The 21,571-nt window shown below is 35.8% G+C and overlaps 1 protein-coding gene across 3 annotated transcripts in view; it reads left to right on the top strand.

Moving 5' to 3' along the window:
* JMY (junction mediating and regulatory protein, p53 cofactor) overlaps positions 1 to 21,571 on the top strand; it is a 70,175-nt gene that overhangs the window by 33,932 nt on the left and 14,672 nt on the right. For all 3 annotated transcript variants that reach the window (XR_012627179.1, XM_074856697.1, XM_074856696.1), the window contains exons 3-7: positions 1,690 to 1,840; positions 4,043 to 4,212; positions 10,244 to 10,409; positions 13,892 to 14,079; positions 20,349 to 20,435. Coding sequence is in view for 2 of the 3 variants with exons in the window: in XM_074856697.1 (XP_074712798.1) it covers positions 1,690 to 1,840; positions 4,043 to 4,212; positions 10,244 to 10,409; positions 13,892 to 14,079; positions 20,349 to 20,435 (762 nt within the window). In the remaining variant the exon portion in view is untranslated. The remainder of the gene's footprint in view (positions 1 to 1,689; positions 1,841 to 4,042; positions 4,213 to 10,243; positions 10,410 to 13,891; positions 14,080 to 20,348; positions 20,436 to 21,571) is intronic.

Here is a 21,571-nt window from a genome sequence, read left to right as displayed (position 1 = left end):
GGGAAGATACCTGTTGGTAGCAGTACCAAGTTGAACTGGTCCATCCTTACAAACATTTACAACCCCGTCTTCTTCCTTGTTCCCCCAGTTTCTAGAGCTTTGTAGGATTGTGACCATCTGCCTGTGGCTGCATGTAAATATGCATACTTGTATGGGTATTACAAAAGCAAAGGCTTCTTAGGTTATCTGTGCCTTGCTGTGGCTTCTTACTCTTAGAAATAATGCCTAACAAGAACATTACTCACATTACTCATTGATCCTATATCAATTCCAGTATCAAATTACCTCATCTTTACCAAGGAATAGAAAAGGAAGACTTAACTGTATTGGTTTTTATCCCATTTCTCAAAGGAATTTGTTGTTTCATAGTTCTGCGTAAATGGAAAGCATTAACTTCAGTCATCACTCACTGGTATATACATACAGTTTGACATTTATTCGGAAACTCTTGTCTGTCCACTCATAAGCATTCCCTGTGGGTATCATGATAATATGTGCTACATCAAATTACATGTTACAACCTATCTATTAAATGTTTATTTACTTATCATTAGTCCACATTTTTATTTTGCCTGTTACCTTTCAAACGGTTTTGGAAATATATAAGTAGCAGATTGTAATACATTATTAAACTACTTTAAACATTTTTAAGAAATGAACAATTACTTAGAAGGCATTTACATATTTTTACTTATAAAAGTCATCCCTGTAAGAGATGGGATAAGGGGATATGCAGAGGTAGATCCTGAACAGTCGCTTAAAAACCCGTCATTTGCTGTTCAACTATAGAGTGGAATGGCTCTTTGAGACCAGACTGAAGCTTTGTGAAATCAAAATCAGTATTTGAGACGTTAGAACTTCAAGTTAAAATATCTGGGGACATATAAGATTATGAGCACTTTTCGGTTTGCGCTTTTTTGTCTATACTAGTGAGGTGTCTTCTTAACTGATATAAATGAAAAATATTCAAAATTAAGGCTTTGGTGTTGCAGGAGAAGGCTTAAATATTTAATTACTTAGAAATATAGCCTGTTGTCTGTAGTGGGACTCCTTGATAACTTTTTAAAAGTGTGTAAAAATTTCCAGTTTGGGGAGAAAGCTACATTTTTATTAATTTTTAAAAGAAACTCCAAATCTTTTACTGGTTTCAGATAGTTGTCACTTCAGGATGAAATTGGCTTGATCTTGGCACTGGAAAGATATTTGAACTCTGAGGCACTAGGAAAATATGTTTTAAAAAGTCACCTATAATAAAGGAAAACTTCTAAAATGTTGATGATTACTTACCACTACCCCAACACATCCCCTGTTTCCGGCTTTGTTCTGTCTGAAGAGCATTCATTCACTTCAGAATGAAATATTCCAGGCTGGAAGAAAGCCTGAGTGAAGCATGCTTGTTATCTGAAGGTATTAAGATGTTTAACAAAAAGATACTGACAAATCAGACTTACATTTGAGGTTTTTTTGCTTCCAGTACGAATAGTAATGAAACCGTGGATGAACTTTTTCAACAGAAAGTAGCACTTCTAAGAGGGTTTTTTTGTTGAATAGAAGCTGTTTTGATTTGCTGGTAGTTTTCTCTCTTTTTTTGTTTTTCTTTCTTTCTTAGCCACCCTGAAACTGGTTCCTGTAACAATAACAACAATAACAAAAATTGTGTTGTTAATTATGGACTGATTTATTTTTCAGATCTCGATAGAGAATGACTACCTGGGCCCCAGAAGAATTGAGAGTCTGCAAAAAGAAGATGCTGATTGGCAGAGAAAAGCCCACATGGCCGTGCTTTCTATTCAAGATCTTACAGTTAAATACTTTGAAATAACAGCTAAAACACAAAAAGGTAGTTATTTTCTACTATCCTACCCGTCAGATAAAAGATCTTTAAAAATTTGTTTAATGTTTACCATGTTCTGTATTGTACTGTGATTTATTTTTTTCATCAATCTTCCCATGAGGAAGATGCAGCTGTCATTCCCAGTTGTTTCTTCTTCTATGTCTATTCAAATCTTTCACCAATAAGCCTTTTCCAGAACATCATCAGTAGTGAGCAAAATAGAGATTTTCAATAAAAGTTTCACAACCACTTTCTCAGTGTGATTGTATTAGCTGCACTGTACACTTGCGAAGGATTTGGGAGCATAGAGTCCCTGATGGATTCTGTCTTCTGTACTGGATATGGCAGACAACCATAGTAAGTGTTTATTACCTTTCAATTAATTTCCTTTTCGTGTCTCCCCTGCCTTTCAGTAATTCTTTCCATAGCTCTAAATATTAAGCAACAGCTCAGTTTAACTGCTTGGTGAAAGCTGCTCGGTTCAGAAATCCTCATGGTATTTCTATGCTTGAAGAATGCAGCAGTTTTACTGAAGAGTTGGTGCAGTAAAACTGGGTCATATGAGTTGCCGTGTACATCTGCGCTCTCATCCTTGTACCATTTTAACTTACATAATGAGTTTGTTAGGGCAAACACACCTGAGGATGGGGTTTCATGTCACCTCTTTTAGTTTGACTGTGGGCTACCACTGACAGAGTTTATGTCCCTGCCTGACTGTGGGTTCCTGTTTCTTTCTTTGCCTCGGTGACAGTGGTCGTACAACCAGATAAATGAGCTGTACCCTGGGCAGAAAATATTTTTTAAGGGATAGGTTTTCTGTCATCCGTCTACATGACCACTAGATCTGCCTCAAGCAAAGCAGTCACTACAAAATGATTCCTTTCGGTGACAACCCAAGTTGATGATAACATGAAACTCCACCTCATTTTGAAAAAGTGACTAAACCAGTTCAAGCATGTTGGAATGAATTTAATTAGAGAAAATTCTAAATGTATTTAATCATTTTGGTTCCTTTTCTAGTGTGACAAAGGCAGCAAATAAAATACCCCATTAGTTGAAAAAGAACATATGTTTACAGTTACTTACTTTTTGTTTCGTTCACATGCTTTTTTTACTTACAGCAGTCAGGATTGTGGGGAAAAACACTGGGAAATGAAATGCCTGGAGACTGTTTACAACCATAGACCTTTGGTATACAGGTTGCTTGCCTGTTTTGTAATGTTTTGGGGTTTTTTGGCCTCCTGCTGATCACAGGGTGGTCTTACATACCAAAATACTAAAAGATGGCAGAGGAAAACCACATGAGAACATAAAGGTATTTTTTATTACCTATCAGCAGCATGTAATATCTTCTAGCATCTGGGGACTGAATGCTACCCCCTTTGATTGTGTGACTTTGTGGCTTTTGCTTTGCAAAGCTAAGTGTACAGTATCATGTGATTGTTCTATATATTAAAAATGTTGAAAATCTCATGTGTGTCAGCCTAGATGTTGTCTGGGGTTCAAGAATAGAAAATCTGAATCAAGCAAGGGACTCCTGCTACTCTGAAGTCTTCCTGAAAAGATTCTTATTTGTGTCTGCATATTAAGATCAGATTATAACTTGTTTAGTTAATTTGAAGTAATTTTGTGAAGCAACCTGCATTTTGTGTTAAAAGATAGATGTTATTTAAATTTAATTTAGTATTCTTACAAAATTACACTTAAGGTCAAGCTGAAATTTTTGTTTTAAATTGTAATTTTTTTTTCACTTCACAGATTTGTTTAAATTTATGACTGCACTATAGAAGTTATTAAGGGAAACTGGAGACTTTAGTAGCTGATAATTGGTGCTTTCAGAAGGGAGGAAAATTTGGGATGCAGTTTAAGACCACGTGGTAGCATTAATGAAAGATTTTTAAGTCAGGAATTCTGAACCAGTGGTTCAAGTGTTCAGGTACTGTATATTCAGAATGGTCCCTCTGTGGATACAAAAATTGGAATTATAATGATAAAATGATCAACAAATAGCTAAATTGCATATTTACGTGAATCGTAAGAGTACTTATGTCCTGGATTTGAATGTAAGTACTCTGTAGAATGACTACTCCCTGCTAGGAGAACTCTGTATGCTTTTGGATACAAATGTGTGCATTGTCTCTTCAGTAGAATCACTAGTGATCTGAAGAGTAGACTGGTAAGTTGTCTGCCTTTTCTTGCTTTCTGTAGCTGTGTACGACCGAATGCGAGCAGACCAGAAAAAGTTTGGTAAGGCAGCATGGGCAGCAGCAGTGGAACGTATGGAAAAGCTTCAGTATGCGGTTTCTAAGGAGACTTTGCAGTTGATGCGTGCTAAAGAAATCTGTTTGGAGCAGAAGAAACATGCACTGAAAGAGGAGGTAATTTTTCATACCAATAAATAGAAAAATAAAATATGAAGAAAAAAACTATACCTTGAAGAGTGTTGATGTACTTAAAACAAAACAAACCCAGACTTGAAAGTCATTATTTTTCAGCTTTTACTAATAAAAGTCAGTATTTAAACTTTTACTACACTCTACCATGTTAGACAAATGAGGTTTGCAATGTAGGTGTGGTGGGTTTTACGCCACTTTACATATGTTTTCTTCTCACCTTTTTCTGGTTAGTCAGGAAGAGAGTTTTTACTGTTAACTATTTAGAGCTATCCACTGAGATGAATAAAATGAAGAGAAGGGATAGAACAGAAATCTGCTGCTATGTAATCTCCACACTTTAGCTGTCAGAGGCATGACCACCTTTTTTGAATAGTTCTGACATTCCAGATGGAAGGTGTCTGAATATTAGTAAATAGACAGATGACTAGCCTGTTGTACTGCATTCTCTTTGTCCTGATTATCCTAATTATTAAGGCAGTCTTCCAGAAGGGGTTTGTGCCAGCTACAGCTTTCATGAGGAAAGAGTGCATGCATTAAACTGTGTTTAAATGTCTTAGCAGAAAAAAACCCACATTCATTGGGTTTTATGAGATGTCCTCAAAAGCAAAAATGCTACAAATTCTCTTCTAAAATTTGCTATCATATGGATATTTGGTGCTAAGTACTTTCTGTCATCCTAATATAAATTTACATTCTATTCAATCAGTTGCCTTTTTTTAGAGCACTTTTCAAATGTTTCAGCAAAATCTAACTAAACCGGTGGCTCTGTTATGAAAAGGTTATCCAGAGAACTCATGACTTTAGCACTGTATAGATTGGTAGCTTTGTAAGCCTGATCGACTGCCTGTTTTAGGAGCTTCTGTAGAAGACAGCCTGATCTGCAAGGAAGAGGGAGTACATGCAAGACCCAGAGCATGAAAATAAAAAGTTTGCTCTATTTCAACACTCTTTAGATTTAGAAAGCCAAGAGTTGCCTGGAAACATGAGTTTATCAGGCTGTTGCCATCCTTAGCTAAGAGTTTATGAGAGAATCCAGCAGTACTAATTGGAAGTATTATATTGATTATGTTTACATATTTAGAGCAGCCATGCATCATCTTTTCCATATCATATCTTGTTTTTCTCCCAGTGGAGGCCACCTCTGGGTTTCTGTTGAATGAGATCTCAGTCTGGCAAATGAGCGGTTGTTTGTTTTGATGTGCAAAAGCGTTAGGGGCTGCATGGCATTGCAGTATATAGGTGGGTGAAAGTCTCTGAACTGAGAGTTTGGGGCTTTGGGGGATGGAGAAATGAGGAACATCTGATGGCCATGCAAGGGCATGGTGCTTTGGGATGGTGTATTATAAGGTATAGAGAGCTCTGGGGCAAAACATGGTGGTGGGAAGATATGAGGACCAGCTTCTGTTCTGAAACATCTTTTATTTTGCTTTGAGAATGTAAAAACCCTAAGTTCACAAAGTTGGGTGTGACAAATGTGACTGGGAATACCATATTGCAGAAGAAGGGTTGTGATCTTACCATCAAGAAAATATTTGCAGAATTGAAATACCTTCTGTGTCAAACCATTTAGCTACATTAGGGACAGCAGATAAAACCAGGATATTCTTTTAAAAGGACTAAAATAACAAACTAATTTGTCAGGTTTGAGTTGAGGATTAAAAAAGAAAGAATGATAGTTCAGAGCAAAGACCAGATGTAACTGTTTATGAGGACACTGTTGGTGTTCAGCAGGTTGTCTATGAATTTTTGAACATTAAGCCTTAGAAAAGAAAAAAAATTATAAAACCAGTGGCACACACTTTTGAAGGGGAAAAGATGTTTCTTTCAGTGTCTGAATTTTTTCTGATTGCCCAGGATACTAACTGTGAGTGATCATCTTAACCTCATTTTTTGTAATATTGTATCCTGTAGTATCATGGCCTGACTATAGTTGACTCTTTAATTGGTTGGAGGAATACTTTTGTTCCAAGAAGTTGCTAGGTATGAGTAAGAGTCTGCCTTTTATGAGTGGTCAGAGTGCTCTTGTGTTTCCCTTAAAATAATTTAGAAATTCTTTAAAATTATTTTCTGTTGATTTTGAGGATGAGCTTCCATATTCACACTGAAAGACTTGAGGGTTTTTTTTCTGAATTTTACTCCCTTCTTCTGAATTTTCTCAGACAGCAACAGTGATGAATTAAAATGAATACCTGACCTAGAGAACAGTCAGGGTTCACGTGGGGTAGATTGAAACATGACTTCTGTTCGAACAGTAACCAATTACTTAAAAGGCTGGATAATAGAAAATTTAGTAATAGCTATTAATATATATATATATATATTCATTTTTACCATGAACTGCCAGTTAATTACTTTGTAAATGACAGCAGATGAGAATGATAACGATCTTATAAACTGGTAGCAATGAGATTGAGCCACCAATGCAACAGAGTGGTACAGCAGCAGATGTTCTTTATCTGTCATATCAGGTATTTCCAGCAAAGGGAGAAGTATTTAGTGTCACTGCACATGGACTTGTCAGATTTCTTTTCTACCTTTCTTCCACACATTTATGATCACCCAAGAAAGATTAGTTCTAACTGGAGCAGTTACGGGGAGGGCTACCACAGGGATGCCAGGAACAGCGAGTCTGTTTTGCAAGAGAAGTTGAAGTTGTTTTGACAAATAAAATGAAGGCTGAGATGATACAAAATTGCTCTCCACAAAAATGCTAACAGGAATAAATATTAGTCAAGAGCAACGCGTGTTGCTGTTCGGTACTGGCACAAGAACAAATGGTATTACTTGATTATGAGTACATTGGAAATGTGGAAGAAGTTTCCTGGCAGTTAGGAGAGAGTATGTGGAATGGGCTTCTAGTGGGAGTAACAGAGTTTTGTGGAAGCTTTTTGTTTTGTTTTTGTTTTTACAAAAGCAGAATAAGAACAACAATAACAATATGGAAATTATTTTAAGAACTCAGTTTATTGAAAGCAGTTAATTTTAGATTTGTCTGAAAGCTGGATTTGATGGCCCTCATGTCTGTATTCCATGTTTGGCTGTTTTCTGAATTTTGTCACCTACCCCTTTAGTGCGTGTGTTCATAGTTCTTGTCAGAGGCTTTCTGTTTTAACCTGTTATATCTTTATTAACAATATGTGGGTTTACAGATGATGTATTTCTGCCTTAGAACTATTAAGAAACCTAAGTGCCCGCTTAAGTTATTCACTTAGTATGAATGAGACAGCAAAGACTATAAGGGTCAGAGAGATTAAATTATATAAATATCACAGAATCGCCTAGGTTGGAAAAGACCTTGAAGATCATCTAGTCCAACCATTAACCTAACAGTGACAGATCCCAACTACACCATATCCCCCAGTGCTATGTCGACCCTACCCTTAAACACCTCCAGGGATGGGGACTCCACCACCTCCCTGGGCAGCCCATTCCAACGCCTAACGACCCGTTCTGTAAAGAAATGCTTCCTAATATCTAGTCTAAACCTTCCCTGGCGCAGCTTGAGGCCATTACGAGTTAATGCAGGAAGTTGGGGCATAGCAGGAAATTGAACACAGATCGCCTCAGTTCTAGTTCTTTGTCCAACTGCAAAATGTTTTTTTTCCTGTAACATTCTCATGTTGAAGTTCTTCATGTTTCGTTCACCATGTTGATCAGTCTGAGACCTACCAAGGATGCAGGAAATTACTGGTACAGCTTAGAGAGGAACTTGTAACATTAAGAATTGAACCACTCTTAAATTTTTAACAAAAAATGGTGACATTTTTCCAGGAGTAATGACACTGATTTGAATTATCACACATATATAGTATCTCACATAAAGTTTTTAACAGAAATGGTTGAAATTAAAGGTCCCCGTTTTTCTTTCACGAGGGGGTATTATGTAGCTAGGATATCTGCCTGAGAACCATATGACAGCGTTAACTTCCCATTGCTGTTGCACTTAAACACTGAATATAGTGATGTTGTACTCCTAAAACAGACCAGGTAGCTGGCAGCATCTGTAATGTGTGCTTGTAGGGCTAAGATTTGGTTGTCAGACAGGTCCTTTGTCAGGCAGACACCAGTGCAGCTGAATGAAATCCTGAGCTGCTATAACTTGATAAGCTGATACTTCTGAAGATGGCCTGTTTATGTCTCTTTGCAGTCTTTATACAAAGTCTGTGGGCTTAAATTTGGGAACATCTTTTTTTTAAAGAAAAAAAAAGCATAAGTTTGAGTGAATTTCACAGTTCACTGACAAAGTTTTTGGTTGTTGTATAAGTTTGAATGATGTTGCCTTAATTAAATAAAAATTAAAAACCAAACACCATCCAGCACCAGTCACACTGGACTGAAACATGTAAATTACACATTATTGATTGTAAGATTTATGTTACTCAAGGACATAATGAGCCTTTCTGGCTTAATAGTTGATACACAAAAACTGCATTCAGTAAATATACAATATAGTAGAAGAAATTTTTAAAATAGACATTACAAGAATTGATTCACAGGTCTTATGTCTATCAGTCTTAAATGGAAAGAAGCATAATATACAGAACTCTTTCTTTAGTGTTTAATTCAGCTGTGAAAATCCCTGTCAACAGATAATGATGCAGGTGCTAAAAGCATACATGCTATAAAAGAAGGGATAGGACAGATTTATGAAGTAAAATCCAGTAAGTCTATTTTGTATAAAAGGCAGCACTGTGGCTTAAGCTGTGCTGCAAGCTGTACTAGACACTGGTGAAACAGTTTAGGGAGGGTTCACTGCACTGCCTACTACGTTTCGTCTTCCTGTATATTTGTGGTTAACCTTTGTCTGAAAGAGGGTATTGAGTAAGGTGGATCTTTGACTTAATTCAGTACAGATATCTTTCTGGTTTAGTATAGGTATATTTAAACATGTGTGATTAATAAAGCCCAAGGAAACTCATTTCTGGCTATTAATTACAGATACAGTTTTACACATTGAAGAAACCACCATAATGTAAAAAGATACTAGCAAATACTTTTTAAAATGTATACTTTGCTAGGTCGTGTATTTTTGCTTGGTAGACATCCCTTTCTAATGATTGAATGTCTGTAATACAGAAATTGGACTGCATTTCATCAGAGTGGTAAGGTAGATAGGTCACAAATCCCAGTAATACTTATAATTACTTTCATCCATTATCTGAGAGAAACTATCAGAGATACATTTTTCTGAGCAGGCACTTGGATGTGGCCCTAACTCTTCTGCATGCAGGCTGTAGAGTCGCATGACTTTGAATTCCCTCCAAAGTGAGACAGTAGATAAGATCCTCTTACATGTTGGCATTTCTTAAATATGATCTGAATGGCTAACTGTATTGAGCAGTGAAATCTTGTTTGGCAGAGTAAAAGAGGATGGTTTTTGTCCAGTTTCTTTGTGTCTTGTGTCACTTTTCTGTGTCAAACACATGACACAAATAAACGCTAAAATATATATAGATACTTTAGATCTTTCATTCTCCTGTGAAGGCCTTCAGAAACAGTGAAACTCTTTTAGTTAAATTGTAATTAGAAGAGGATCAGTGCATGTAATTATCCCTGTTTCCATCACCTTTCACTTTTTTTTTCCTCAGTTCAGCTTCAATGAGAGTTTTAACTGTAGCTTTCTAGATGCAGTTAGCAAAACAACTTTTAGACTCTTTGGACTGAAGATAAGAAAATACTAATATTATTATGTATCTTCAGAGAATCAAGTAGTAGAGTTAAAAGAGTGGTAGGGATGTTTCACGCTATGCACTGTATGACTTGTCACTTGGACAGTGAGAAAGTGTGATCCAATGCCATGGATTTTTTTATTGCCATATAGAAAAAATATCAGATATTAAAGATGTCTGAAAGTGTGTAGCTGATCAAAACCTATCTTATCCTCTTGATGTGTTAAATTTTAACATGTTACATTTAGTGTACCAGACTGTATCTAGCTGTAATTGTAAAGTCTGTGGTTTTGTTCTCCTCAGTATCCTGTGTTTGTTTTGGTTTTTTTTCTCTTTTCATTTAGATGCAGAGCCTGAAAGGTGGTACAGAAGCCATTGCTCATTTGGACCAGTTAGAAGCTGATTATTATGATCTACAGCTTCAATTATATGAAGTGCAGTTTGAGATCTTGAAATGTGAAGAGCTGCTGCTGACAGCACAACTTGAAAGCATCAGAAGACTGATGTCAGGTGCTTTATGCATTTTAATTAAGACATAATCTATAAAAGATAATTCTCTTCCTAAGAGTCTAATAAAGCCTGTGGGAATAAAATGAGAACAGATTCTTTATCATGTGGAGAACTGGAGCTTCTAACATAAGTACTGGTAAATTAAAATTTATGCCTGTTCATAAGGTGTATCCATACACGTACAGAAGTTTGGGGCTGTGTTTGGAAATAAACATGTAAGATACTGCTTAAGTTTTGAAAAACTAAATTCAGGGAAGAAGAAATGTCTTCATTACTGGACTTGTCTCATTAAAAATTTGTATTAGTATTATTAATTTCTTTGAAGTGATTGGTTTTCAAAAGGTATTCCTGCAAATCAGAGTCCTTCAGCTAAACTTTGAAGCTTGCCATTGCCTTCATTGCTGTCTCACTGATTTAGAGCAGTGATGCAAACCCCAAGTTTCCAGAACCTCCTATACCTTGTGTACTTACAAACTGTGGAAATGGTACAGATAAATCATACAGCATTTTTGAATCCAGTTCTGTCCTTTGGACCTTTCTATAGTTATGCTTTTATTCACACCAGCTCTGTTTTACTGTTTAGTGCATAGGGCTTACATAGCAAATTTTGTTATGGCTAGAAAAGTCATTTAAGAAGAGAGATTTCAAGCTGGATTGTATTGTGAGTTACCCCTGGAAAAAGAAAACAGGTATTATGGATTCTTAGTGCTGTCATGTGAATCTCCTTCTTTTAGGCTTGTAATGGCAACAACTGCATGTATGGAAGATGAGGTTTGAAAACTCTGTAAATGACTTAAAGAAATGTGTCAGCTTTGAGTGGGTGCCTCTGTGGAGAGCTAGTTAGTGCTTTAGAGATAGTTTCTGTACTTGGGAAATCAGACATCAAATTTTGGTACTGAAGACATGGTATGGTTTACTTACCTGTGGACCAAAGGAAATCCCTTGAACAGGAGGCTGAGAAAGAATGTGTATCAAAATCCTTTCTCTTTGATGTAGTAGTGAGAGTAAAACCTAAGGGCCCTCAAGAGTTTAGTCCTGCTGTAAAAACATCATAGGTCATTATGACTTGTCACTAATGTTTTTGCCAGAACTCTCAAAAAAAACTCCCAACCCCATGACCTGACCCAAAATAAAATCCCCAGTCAGCTAAACAACCAACCTTCTCCTTCCCCCCAGCAACAAAGTAGTTCACTATTCTAGTTTCCTTTGCTATTTTAAATTTGTATTCTTTAATAATAAATCCAAAAGGGTTGTTTGTTTTGTTTTGTTTTTTCTGTTAAAGACAGCTGTCTATGTTAGAAGTAATTACTGTTTTTTAATAATGGCTAATATCCCATGGGACAGAAAATTAAAAATACAGTTCTTAAATGTGTGGGAATTTTGTTCAAAGGATGAAATTACCTCTTCGGACTTTACTTAGGTGGAGAGGATAGAACACTTAAAGTGAAGAATGTGATACTGAAGTGGCTACATCTCTTCAAGACTGTTCAGCACCAAATCTGAATGAAAGCATTTAAAACATATAGTGGTCTTTTAATATGTGTTGTTTCCTATGCTGTCAAAGAGAAAAGTGGTCTGTTGCATCTTCTCTTATGCTTCCTTTTTAAAGTGTACTTATAGTCAGTAAAGGAATAGCCTTTTAAGTGTGCACATCTATATGATTTGTCTTAGTGACTTGTAGAGGCTGTTGCTATTCTCTGCAGAGCCAATACAGTCAAAGAGTAGAGATACTTCAGAGTTTTGCATTCTGTTTTGATGCAAGGGATATCAGCAGTACTACTAGTGAAGTCCCAACAGAATTTTTTGAGAGTGAGTGTGATTTGATTTGACTGCCAGTTGGTTGTAAGCTAGAAGAAAAACATTTTATTGTACAAACTCAGCACATTGGATCTGAAAAGTACCAAATGATAATAGATTGTCATATTATAAAAAACAGTAGTAGTTTTTTACTGTCATTAAGTAAATACCTGCACTGAAATTCACAAAATGTGAATTTATTATGTTAGAATTTTAAAGAGTCTTATCCTGTCCATACAAACTATTTATACATCCTTGTAAGATGGTTTTGGCGTGGATGCACTTGTAAATTCCTTCCTTTAACTCTACATGGAAGTGTTCTAAAATTAAATTTGCATGTAAATTCTCCCCATTTTATAAGTGCATGGCAAAATGCAATTGTTAGCTGTGAATCTTATTTTTATCCACTGATGTCTCAAAGTGGGTTCTAGTGACTTGGCAGTGCTACATGTGGATGAAACTTTATGGATTTTCTTTTTTAAACTGAGCACTGAAGTAAAAATCTAGTTGGTCTGGTTTAATTAGTTTTTATTTTAAAATTAATATAGTGTTGTGCTTTCTTTTCTGGTCCTGCCGTGTTTTCTGCTGAGCTGAAATTAGCACAATAATCAGAATTTTGATTGCAGCAGAAACTGTACACACAAATAACATGAAGTGACAACAGCTTTTAAAATGGACAGTGTACCAAAGAAAACCTTGCCCCTCTCCCCAAATAATCTAGTAGCAGAAGGAGGAGGTTACGGTCTTGCTGAAAGTAGTTGATGAAGTTGAAATGAGAAGGTTTGGTGGTGCTGCAGAGTAGATACTTGACAGTCATGCCAGCTGTATCTGCCTGTTCCAGCCAGCAGTAATGCATATCCCTCTTGGTGTATTACAAAAAAATCCTACTTAGTATGCCAGTGAAATAGGGAACAAGAGGCCTTTGCTGCTTCTTCATCCCAACATTGTGCAAGGATTTATAATCATCACTCTTTCCTTCTTGGCAAGAGATGAGAAAGCAGCATTAAGAAATGAGCTCAATGTTATACTAAATACTCAGGAGACTAAAAATCATGAGTGTTGATAAAACTCTTAGTAATGACCTCCTTTTCAGGCCTGTAATGCTCTGAAGGATTGCCTTGAAGTTACCCTCCCTCTGCTGCCTTTGAGCAGAAGCAGTGACTGAGAGGTCAGAAACCTCCTGAGAGAGACTTTTTGGTGTTTTGTTGTCCAATTCCCCTTTCATGAAATTAATAGTCAGTAGTGGCAGAAGAATCTCATGCCAAAGAGTTCAGAAAGAGTCTGTATATCCTCAACTTTGTAGTAAAGACCAGAGGATATTACTGCACATCGTGGGTCCCTTGTATCAGACCCAAAACCATGTGTGGACATTGTGATCAAGTTAGGCTACAGACACAAGTGTACACTTAAGAGTTGCATTTGTTTTTCAGTGCTCCAAGCTTACCTGAATACCAGGCTGTGCTTCATTGGTATTAATTTCTGTTCTTCCTATAAACTTTAAAGCCCTACAGTGCTTTGCTGTTCAGTGCTTTTCCTCTGACATTTTTGATAGTCCTCTGAAAGGACGATAGCATTCTTCTACATTAAATCTTCCAACTCAGTGGGAGGGTTGTTGAACAAAACAAAAGCTTAATGAAATACAAACTATTGATTTTACTTTTTCATTGCTGACATTTTCAAAACAGAGAAGAGAGATGAAGTGGTATATTATGACACTTACGAAAGTATGGAAGCCATGCTTGAAAAAGAGGATGTGGGAACACCTATATACTTGCAAAAAGAGGAGCTGCAAAAGTTACAACAAAAAATCCGCCAGCTGGAAGCAAGGCGTGGACGTATTTCAGCCAAGAAAGCATACCTCAGAAATAAAAAGGTATTATTAAATTGAAAATTTCTAGCATAATTAGCAAATTTAATAAAACTTCAAAAGGTTTAACTTCAGATACAACTTCCAAGCCTCCCAGAATTTTCATGGGTTATATTTACTACTTATTAAAAGTTGTTTTACAGAGTATCAAATACAATAGCGTGTATTACTAAATTGATATATTTAAGATTGTTTACCTTTTACTTTAGGAACCTTTAATTACTTTGAAGCCAGCAAATAAACTTGTTTCTGTTAACTAATCAGAATACTTTAATATGGAAAGTACATGCTAGAATACATGTTTTTAGAGAGAGTAGTTTTATATATTTGCAGAAGAGAATTTTCAAGGGTGTTTTCTCACTAATGAGTTCTATTTTCATTCTCTTACCTCATCCTTTTAAACTTATGTAATGTGTCATTGATACTCTGTATTCAGCAGATACATATGAAATCCAGTATATATTCTTAATTTGTATAACTAGGTGTGCTATTTAGGGCTACTTTGCTTTTTTGTGCATTACATGATCAGGATGTTGTGCAGAAAAGTAATATAGCTATTGTCTTGAAATTGTGTATCAAGTGTATATAAATATGCTCATTCATTTTTTCCAGAATCACTTGTTTATTGTTCCCTAGCAGTCTGTGGTTGCATCAATATGCATTATTAATGAACGATATAGCTTAATGAGTAGAATATATCAAAGTTTTGAGAGAGTATCGTAATACTATAAAAAAGGTTTGCACCCCATACTATATAGTATAAGTCTGTGCAGAAGTCTCAGTTAAGACCTCATTCTAGATTGGGATCAGCAGTTGGTGTGGTTGTATGTTCCCAGTCATGTCCTTTAAGGTTGGAACATGACCCCTTTATGTAAACAGCTCTAGTAGTTTGAGGGTAAAGCCTTCAAGTCTTGTCTCCCTTTCATAACTAATATATCTATTTCTGTACCTGAATCTGAAGCAGATCAAACAAAACAGCAGTTGATACATTTTGTATTTTGGGTTTTTTATTTCTTCCTTCAGTAATGGTCCTGTCTCTGTTTAACACAATATGGAGAAGACTGCAAATAAATTATTATAAAAGAAAAGTCTTTTGATGGCCAGTTGTGGAAAGTAGTTTGCTCAGAGTCATTGAATTTGTTTATGTGAGTTTGTAAAAACAAAAAGTATCAAGAACTTGGGCTTTTTAGTATTTCAAGGAATAGATCCTGTCATGTTATGCTAAATAACGTAGGCCACATTATATTAGTTAGGCTATTTTCTCTTGAATATGAAAAGACATTGCTGGCACCTTACAGAGTAGACAAACCTGTTTAAAAGCGACAGCCTGATTGCTGTTCCTTACTTACAACTTACGGGATTTAACAAATCAAGAAGCAACCCTGAAGCAGGAGTAGAGATTTTTTTAGCGTGCCTTCTTATCTGTATAATGAACTAATCACCTTCAATTGGCTCATTTGTTTCAAGGTTATGCTGTGATAAAATACCTTGTTTAAACTGAAGGAATTAGTTCTAGGATGCAACACTAGTTGTAACACTAGTTGTAGCATGCCTACCTGTGTACTGAGAAATGGTGCAGAGTTATTTACGGTAGTATTGCTTGTCTGGGTCTGTGTGCAGGAGTAATACAGTGATGTCTACTCAACAGTGTGCTGGAAGAATGTTGCTATACTGCTTTCAGGACCTGAGGTAATGGCTCCATGTCGAATTTCACTGCTGGATGTCACAGCATGGACATCACAGTGCTCTCAGAACTAGTTCCAGCTCTTCACTGATTTCATTGCCCAGCGTAGCATTATCTGCAGTTGAGCGCTGCAATGACATACATAGCTTTCAGCTTCTAAAGAAATCGCAGATTAGAATAATGTGTATTTAAACTTGCAGGGAGAGATAAAATATTTTTATTTGAAGAAAAAGAGTAGGCAGAAGCTGTTGTTGTGTGCCATTTTGTGACACTCATTGGGCAGAAAAGAACATAGCCATTTTGATGGATATTTATGGTAGAGGTATTTACTGTAGCTGCTCTTATTATTGCTGACTAATGCAGAGCCCTACTAAGTTTACTAGTAATTACCTGAAAATCAAGGCTCCTGTGGCTTTGATTCAAACATAAAGAAGCTTTGTATCTTGAGTGACCATTCTAGTGATATCACAAAACATTGTTAATGAGCACTATTCATAGTGCCTGATTTGGGCAGCTGTACGTTACAAAACTGGGAGGAAAGAAGGGTTCTTGCCCTGAAGAATTTGCAGTTTAAGTTAAACATGCAGAACAAAGATACAGATGGGATACAGGAGCAGATTCTAGATGGTGAGAACGAGCACAGTGATGACTGAATGCTAAGTGGAGAAAAGAATGAGTTTTTGAGGGTTCCTTTGGAAAGTACTTACTATGTGGTCTCTTTCTCAAAGTGTGTCTGTCTCTCTCAATTAAGCAATATTTATTGTTGAACTGAGATGAGAGTCTACTTAATGTTTTTCAGATTGTGTTTCTGACCATGCTTGTTTCAGCAAAGTATCTTAAAACAGACCTGTAAACAAGTGTTCTGTTCTGGATTGGGTTGTTGAGGTTTTGGTCTTTTTGTTTCTTTTGCATTTTTTTTTCCTTGTCAGTAAGGAAGCTGTGCATTAAGTGGTGTATTCCACAGTCTTGTGATATATTTAGAAATTACAGTCCTTGTTTATTATTAGGTTATTGGCAAATGAAGATTCCCTTAGGAGAATGCCTCCTTTCTAGCAGCAGATATCATAATTAAGAAAACAATAGGAAATTATTCTCCATCATCAGTTTTTTATTTTTTGGAGGAGGTTGTTTCATCAACTGGATATTTGAAAATATTTTCTGTTGAGGAGATAATGTAGTGAAAAGGAATCAATTACTTTGTATAGAATAAGACTATATGTAATACAAATATAAATTTCTGTGACTATAGTCTCTATTAATTTTGTTTTTCAGAAATTCCTTTTGCTGTTTTTGCAGTTGATCCTCTTATTTGTTAATGATGTTGTCAAATAATTGTGCCAAACCTTTATTTAGAAACTTTTGCTAAAGGTTTGTTATAAACCTCATTTATCTTCGATTCTGAATAACTGAGCCAGCATTTTTTAAATTTAGTTTTAGAGATGTTGATGTTCTTTCACTGTACTACCATGAGTATAAACTCTTTATTCTCATATTTTTTTATACACACCTATTTGCATTTTTTAAGCAATCATTTCCTGATGTTCCTTTGTGCTGCTGACAGTTATTAAAAAATAAGATTTATTATAAAAAAAATAAGATTTAATAGTCTCACTTTTTTTTCATATTTCTTGAAAGCTAGTTAATGGATTTTTTATGAAGGATATCGCTATTATTATCCCAGTCTACCCCCTGCTGGCTGCACAGTAGTATTAATTAGGTTATCATATGGAACAAGGAGCTGTTTTATTAGGGAGGTAGATTTATAGCAAAGAGTCGAGTTAAAAAAGATGGTGTAGGAGGCATCTAGAAAAATACTTTTGGAAAAATAGTTGTGCAGAAATTGAATTATTTTACATCCAGGAAGAGTATTCTTTATCATGAGCAGACTGGGAGAAGCAATTTGTTGGTGAAGCTGTTTGGGGTATGTTTGTAATGTGTGCTTTGATCTAGAAAGCTTCTTCACACGCTGTCATGTCCATTTGATAAGACACCTTGACTACTATGCAGGACCACAGTTTAAAGCATAGCCCATGCCAAAACAGGTGGCATAGGGTTACTTGGTATGCTTTCATATTATTATTGTTGTTGTTATTACTACTACAACATAAGGGTGTAACAACACAGAAAACTTAAAATATGGTTTCTTCACATACTGAGCTTACTAAATGAGAAACTAACCTTTTACTTGGGATGCTTTTCAATCTGAAAGCAAGGCTCTCCAGAACTAGTTAAATATAATACTAATGTGGATCTCTTTTTATGTATATTACACGTTACTAGTCTTAAATGTGGTAGTTTATCCAGTGATTAGAATTGATGTGGTTCCTCAGCTCTCCCTTTTTATCTCTTTAGTAGAAATACAGTTTGATACTGTGAAGTCAGGTGATTAAAAGAGAAATGAATGTTGCTTCTTGATGCTCTCTCAGTTCCATACAGTTGGTCAACATCTTTCTTAAAGTGTGGCTCTTACTGGATGTAATGCTCCTGCTTTCCCAGTGCTGAGAAGGAAGGACTGCTTCACATGTGCAGCGGGCTGTATTCCTGCTCATACGCCCAATTATGATGTTTTCTTTTTTTGATGGAGTTTGTTGGTTCATGTTCAACTTGTCATCTGCCATAATCATCCAGATAATTTTCTTTAATGCTGCCACCTGGCTGTTTTTTTTCTTCATTCTTTGTTTGCAGTCACTTAATCTTGTCTACAAGTAGAACTTAGCATTTGTCCCTACGAAACTGCAGAAATTGCAACCTTTTTTTTTTTTGACCACTTCTCTAATTATTTAAGATGATTCAGATTTCTAATCCCGTGCTGCAACATGTTTTCAGCCCCTCCTAGTCTTTTGTTATTTCAAGTCATACAGATCTAATTACATTAAAGAAGGTTGTTCGTTACTACAAAGTCAGCACCAAATATGTTTTGGTCTGGTTTATCCTCTTTACCTGCTTAAAATATCTTTCATTATTGCTCTTAATCAGAAAGACTTAAATACTGATGATAAAGAGAAAATGTTTCATAACAGTGTGGCCCCCAAGTGACATGTCAAAAAAACCAAACCTAACATACATTTTCTGATTATTTTATAATACTTTTTTTTGTATCTCATAACATACATTCCTTGTTATTTTATAAGACTTTTAATTGAACTTAGCACATAAATAGAGAATAAACTCTAAAGGTAAATAAGTAGTAGTATTACAAAAAGTCAGATTCTCTAGTAATATTCTGAAGCTATTGCTGTGTCTTTGAAATGCAGAAGTTAGGTAGTTTGTACTTTGACAGTTACAAATTAAATGGATTAACTTTTCCAGCTGTATTAATTAAACTCTTTTCATCAGAGAAAAAAACTCCACAAACAAACACAAAGCCCAGCAGTGTTTAGATATATATATATATATATATATATATATATATATATATATTCCTCTGATGAATCTAGGATGGTATTTCCACAGAAACTTATGCTCTTGTTGATTACCTGTATATGGTAGCAACATTGATGGTCTTACTGTTTAGAAACATTCGAGACGGCATAGTACTTCTGTGCTATACAGGAACACTGGCTACCTTTCTATGTGATCGTAGTATGTCCATAGGCAGCTTGTCCATAGGAGCTGTCCAAGTGTCCAAAATGATGGGTTTTTTTTTTTACCCCTCCCCTCCTTGTTTTTGTGTCTTTCTGCCACTACTGTAGTATCTTGCTTGATGTCTGATAACTCCATCAGCTCCCCCAAGCAGTGCTTTCAATGGCAAAGCTCCTGTCTGGCTCCACCCAGTAAGTCAAACTGACTGATGCCTGGGAAGCCCATCTCTTTGGTGTTCTAGCTGCAGTCACACTCCAGACTGCTTCCTAACACTGCCCTCTCTTACACAGCCATGAGATGTATTTCTGACTACACATAAAAGTTTATCATAGTTCTGTGTGGTGCTTGTACCAGGCCTGATTTCACTGTACGTACTGTCTAATTTCCTGGCTGTCAGTATTGTCCTATGAACATGTCTTGTCACTATTCTAAATTCCTGCACGTGCTCTGGGTTTTTTTTTAACCTGTTCTTATTTGCAGGCAATGTAATAAATGCTTGTTTTTAAACCAGATGTTACACACATGAACATAAGTGAACCTGTTTGTGCATGTGTAAAATTGTTACAACTTTATTAATGTTTGTGCTTGCAGAGTGTGCATGCAAAAGATGAACTGACACTTGTAAATGAGAAGCTCTTTAGTTGCATAAATGCATATATGTAGTATATTTTGAGAGTTATTATCCATGTATATAAATACATGGAGTTACACAACGGGTTTATGAAGTATTTGACAAATTGGTGTTTGGTGTGACTTTCGTACTGGTATCATAGAAACAAACTTTTTAAGCAACTGTTACTTGTGTATATTCTTTTGACAGTTAAAAGTAACAGGTTTGGGTTTGTCTGTCTTGGTTTTGTTTCCATTTTATGGTTTTACTCTAAGATTAGATAGGCTTTGTAATTTTTACTTTTCTAATTCCTAGTGTTATTGGTGAAATATGACATTATACCCTGTGAATTGATATTTTAAAATCATATTCTATAGATAACATTTTCTGTCTCTACAGGAGATCTGTATCGCAAAGCATAATGAAAAGATCCAGCAGCGTCACCAGAGTGAGGAGGAATACAAAATGCACCATGCTGTTCAGCTAGTAAGTTTGAGTTTTCTGCTATTGAGTTTAGCCTTTAGTTGATAGCTTGCATTCCTCATTATACATTCATTAGGTGAGTATTCAGAGTGATAGCTGGTTTTAAAAGATGGTGTGTATCCCTGACCTTTGCACCATGGATTTCTGTATCATATTATGCTGGTAAGGGGGACATAGAACCCAAGCAAATAAAACAGTTCTTTCATGCTAGTTTCACAGTCTTAAATGATTACTGCTAGGGTTAGTCTGCATGTAGTTTGTTACCATGTGCACATAGATGATTACGGACATCTCTCAGTGTGGCGTCAGATATGTTGAGATGAGTAAGAAAACCATACACATTTGTTCTTGAATCTTAATAAGTTTGTTCATTATTTTTCTTCTTTCTACAAAAGAATTAACTTGTATAAAGATGTAGTTGCAGCTGTATGCTCCACAATTCTCTGCACAGTCTCATCACAGAGAACAGGCTAGCCAGTCTAAGTCTTGTGCTGAACATCATAGAATATTCAAATTCTGGGCTAGGTCTTGGGAGCTGATATAGTATCAATATTTAATAAAGATCACTGACAAAGATGCATTGAAATCCAAGTCTCTTTAATTCAGGCTTCAATTAGATTAGCAGAAGTGATTCTGTTTCATCCTTATACATTTTTAACATTGATACATTTGTGCAGGAAATCAGCTGCATAATTTATTTTATGAAAAGGCTACTTGTGAAAGACAGTATGCATTGGCATACTCTTTCAGGAACTTAGAAAAAAATTCTTACAATAAGGCAAAGGAGTTTGCTGTGTGGATTGTAGTCCATTTATCACTCTTAAAAATAAGACTTGACAAAACTGAAGGATTTTCTTGTCTATCAAACACTACACAGCTTTTTTGTTACTTATTTTGTGGAATTGCCCGCTTGCACTATATAAAGAACCTTAAGCTAATTTTTTTGGTCTTTTTTTCTGTTAATAGTGTGACTGAAAATTTCTACTATTATTGTAAAATAGGTTTTCAGCCGGGGGTTTTCATGAAGAATTTTTAAAAGATAACCTCAAGGCTGTCCAAACCTGAAACCAAATAAGAATTGCAATTTCACTATTATTCAAAAAAAACCCAGAAAAACCCAAACCAAAACAAAGAACCCC

This window comes from Strix uralensis, chromosome Z, assembly GCF_047716275.1.
Source record: "Strix uralensis isolate ZFMK-TIS-50842 chromosome Z, bStrUra1, whole genome shotgun sequence".
Classification (NCBI taxonomy): Eukaryota; Metazoa; Chordata; class Aves; order Strigiformes; family Strigidae; genus Strix; species Strix uralensis.
Note: the sequence above shows the minus strand (reverse complement) of the source record. Positions and strands in the feature narration are given on the sequence as shown.